Source organism: Eurypyga helias, unplaced genomic scaffold, assembly GCF_000690775.1.
Source record: "Eurypyga helias isolate BGI_N326 unplaced genomic scaffold, ASM69077v1 scaffold9605, whole genome shotgun sequence".
Classification (NCBI taxonomy): Eukaryota; Metazoa; Chordata; class Aves; order Eurypygiformes; family Eurypygidae; genus Eurypyga; species Eurypyga helias.
In genome coordinates, this window is record NW_010252035.1 from 48,131 (window position 1) to 51,647 (window position 3,517).

General features: G+C 43.1%; 1 protein-coding gene across 1 annotated transcript in view; it reads right to left on the minus strand.

The window, feature by feature from the left end:
• Positions 1 to 3,120, minus strand: part of SMEK1 (SMEK homolog 1, suppressor of mek1 (Dictyostelium)) — a 43,497-nt gene extending 40,377 nt beyond the window's left edge. The window contains exon 1 of the mRNA XM_010152209.1: positions 2,979 to 3,120. Coding sequence (XP_010150511.1) covers positions 2,979 to 3,120 — 142 coding nt within the window. The remainder of the gene's footprint in view (positions 1 to 2,978) is intronic.
• Between the last annotated feature and the right edge of the window lie 397 nt (positions 3,121 to 3,517).

Sequence of the window (3,517 nt, forward strand, 5' to 3'; positions counted from 1 at the left end):
TAAAAAAAAAAAAAAAAAGAAGATACAATTCCCTGTTTCAAATTGTAACATATCTGATTCGAAAGCAATTTATATTTCTGTACTGTAACAGATGACTCCAAATTGCCTGCAATATTTCTGTACTATAACAGATGACTCCAAATTGCCTGCAATGACTCTTAAAAGTTGAGTGCCTGGGAGCATTAGACATCTCAAATAGCAACACAAATCACTATCTGCTCTAAGTTATTTTCTTTTAAGATAGTGTTAAAAAAAACACCAACCCAAGGAAAAAACACTCCCATAGATAAAAAACCACCTGCACTCTTACTCAGTTTTTATTGCTCCCATTCCAGACAACAGCTTACCTTGGACTTGGCATACCAACTGCAGCTCCCTTATCTGACCACCCTGACCCTGCTGTAAAGTCTCAACCACTTGTAAAGCAGCCATGGAGCTACACCAAGCCACAGCTGCACAATCAGAAGACTGAACTATGCGCTAGCCCACAGGGCCAGCCAAATGCCCCTCTGGCAGTTCTGCCGTTGCTCTGTGCACGGCCAAACCCGCCAGTGGGAATTTCCCATACGCAGTGGGCACTACTGCTAACATCCCCCACGGCCTCCCCCACTCAGGAAACTGAGCTCTCAGCTTCAGGCAGATCCCGAGGTTTTCCGTCAGCTTCCTGAAGTCAGTCAGTAAGAACAGGCGAGCGTGCACAGGATGAATCTCGGCTCTAACACTAGGAAAAGCTGGTTTAGAAAAGGAGGAAGGAAGAAGTCTCATTGTGGAAAGAGGAGGAGCTGACAAAGACAGACAATACAAGAACTCAGCGGCAACATGGAGGCAAGTGGTGTATATAGGTCAGGTTCCTAGCACTTGCATGTTTTCAATAACTAGAAAAAAAATCCAAAAATCAATCAACTACTTCATTTAGTTAAAAAAAAGGCACACGAGGGAACACACGAATTGCACAGTAGCTCCAAACACAAGTCTGGTGTTACCTTTTTCCAAATCATTTGCTCCCATGTAAAAATGACTGCATTTGCCTTAAAATTAATCCACAAACAACTGACACAGAGAGTAAACAAAACATAGATCAAATATTATGAGGTATTTAAACAAGCAAGTTCAAAAAACCAACCTATTAATAGAGTACACATTTACCCAGGGCTGATACTATTTACTAAATTAAGAACTTAAGCTCAGTATATTATTCAATACTCTTGAAGTAGATGCATACTGTTGGAGGGAAGTCTAATGTGTGTATCCTATTACATCTACTTCTCTGTATCAGCAGCAGTTAGTAAGTTTGAGCCAGTTCTGCTCTGATTCAAGTATCTTAGCTAAGCAACACAAAGTATTGACTTCATCTTTGTTCTGCGATCATTTGTACCAATTTGTATTTTCCTTCATACAGATGTTCATTTACAACAAGTAAGCTGGCAACAACAGTCCAATTCAGGTTCTAATCACTCAAGCACACATATAGTCAATAAAGGGATTTTAGTTTGAATGGGCTATTTCTTCACAGGCAGGTTATGAACTGCAGTTCTTCCGCTCTCTTCCAAAAAGAGAAAATCAGTTAATTGTTCAGTGTACAGATGACATGACAGTGTTGTTTCAACATGAGAACAGCAGCAGTGTAGACAGCAAGGACTGTATCTACAACAAAATATGCTGTGAAGATCAGCCTAAAAATTCGGGGATACCCTTTTTAACACGAGGGAGGGAGGTGAAATTAAACTATGCCTACTTCCATTTTAAGCGTTTTCTCTTACACCACTAAGTTAGCCAAACTATAAAGATGCATCTTCTTCAGTGTAGAGTGTATAAAAATCAAGAATCAACTTTTTAAAGTATAATGAAAAAACTATGACACCCTGAGATTCATGCTTATCAGAAGCTCAATTATCAAAATCCGGCTCAGATGAAAGTTTGATTCCCCCATATCAGTTTACGATCTTCGCTGCAGAGATTACCATGCAGTGTGTCAGAACTTTCTCAAACAGTAAGAATTAACGATTCTCAAGTTGCTTTTCATCCTAGTTCCAAATAAAGAAAATTACAAGGTCTGTTGACAGTCACAAGCTACAGCTAGATCCATCAGTCACTACATACAGCAGCTATATATCTAATGAAGCAATAAATCATGCACTGACAGAATTTACTAGCAAAATGCTACGTGATAGACTACTGCAAATTGCACATTTTAAAATCTACTCTGATCACAGCAGTCATGAACTCCCTTAACCTTGATTTTCCTTCTTGCAGGTGTTCATTTACAACAGTTAAGATGGCAACAACAGTCCAAATGAGGTTCAAGAACTGGGCTGTCAAGATTAGCCCAAACATGTAACTACAAGGGTAGATACTACTACTCAACCTACACTACTGTCATCTTTACTACTGTAACAACTGTACTTTGATAACTGTTGATATCTTTCAGAATGGCTTGCACAATTCTTGCTACCAAAGAAAAGAATGGGGTTGTAGGAGGGGAAGAAAAAAAAAAAATGTTGGCCATCCAATGACCTTTTAAGAATATGTACTAAAAAGCATGATCCAAGTTTCTAATAACTCCTTTCATGAGGGTGTAACTTCCAGAAATGTTTAAGGAAGGATACATCACGATGATCAGTTTTGAAACTGAGGTACAGTGAGCATTTAGTGACAGATCAGTAGATACCCAAACCCATATAAGATTTACAAGACCCCAACGCATTTTGTATGCAACACAGCGTACTGGCTATGAACCAAGTGCCTACCGTGCTTGCACTTGATGGCAATCTTTTTCTTTCACTTGGCCTTTTTTTTTCTTTCAAGTGAATTTCTTTCACTTGGCCTAACACGAACCAACCATGGTTGGTACTTAACTTGCTTTCAGAATCACATTTGAATTATGCAGCAAAACATCAAGGCAACAGACACAGAGCTAAGCCCGGTTCCTTTTCTGAGCAATATGCGGGGAGATTGTACCTTCAGACACACACACTTACCATCACTCTCTGCCCTGACTAGCAGGGACATGCCCTTCAGCCTCTCCACGTAGCAAGAGGACACATGCCCTGTGCCTCGATCATCCCACTGGCGGTCCTCATTTAGCGTGTAAACCTTCACCCTCCGCCGGGTGTCAGTCATCCTGCCGCCTGCCACACCGCAGCCACCACTCTGGCCCGCAATTCCAGGAGGAGCAGGAGGTCGGCGGGGGCTAGGCCCCCCTCAGAGGAGGGGAGCGGGAGGGAAGGCAGCAGCCCCACACGGGCAGGCCAAGCAAGCTCTTCTTACTCCTCTTCAGGGCTCCAACGAGATCCTCATTATCGAGAGTAACAGAGGATCGGGGGGCGCAGGGGACGAGGGGGAGCAAGACAGGGGAGAAGACGTAGAAGGGGAGCTGCTCCAGGCACGGTCAGGCGCTGCTCAAAAGGCGAGTAAGCCTACGCAGGAGGGAGCCGCAGAGGAGAGGCCCTGTGCAGGGCGAAGGGCAGGCAGGAGAGGCGGTGGAGAAGGGATCCCGGCGAGAGTGGAAGCAGCGACG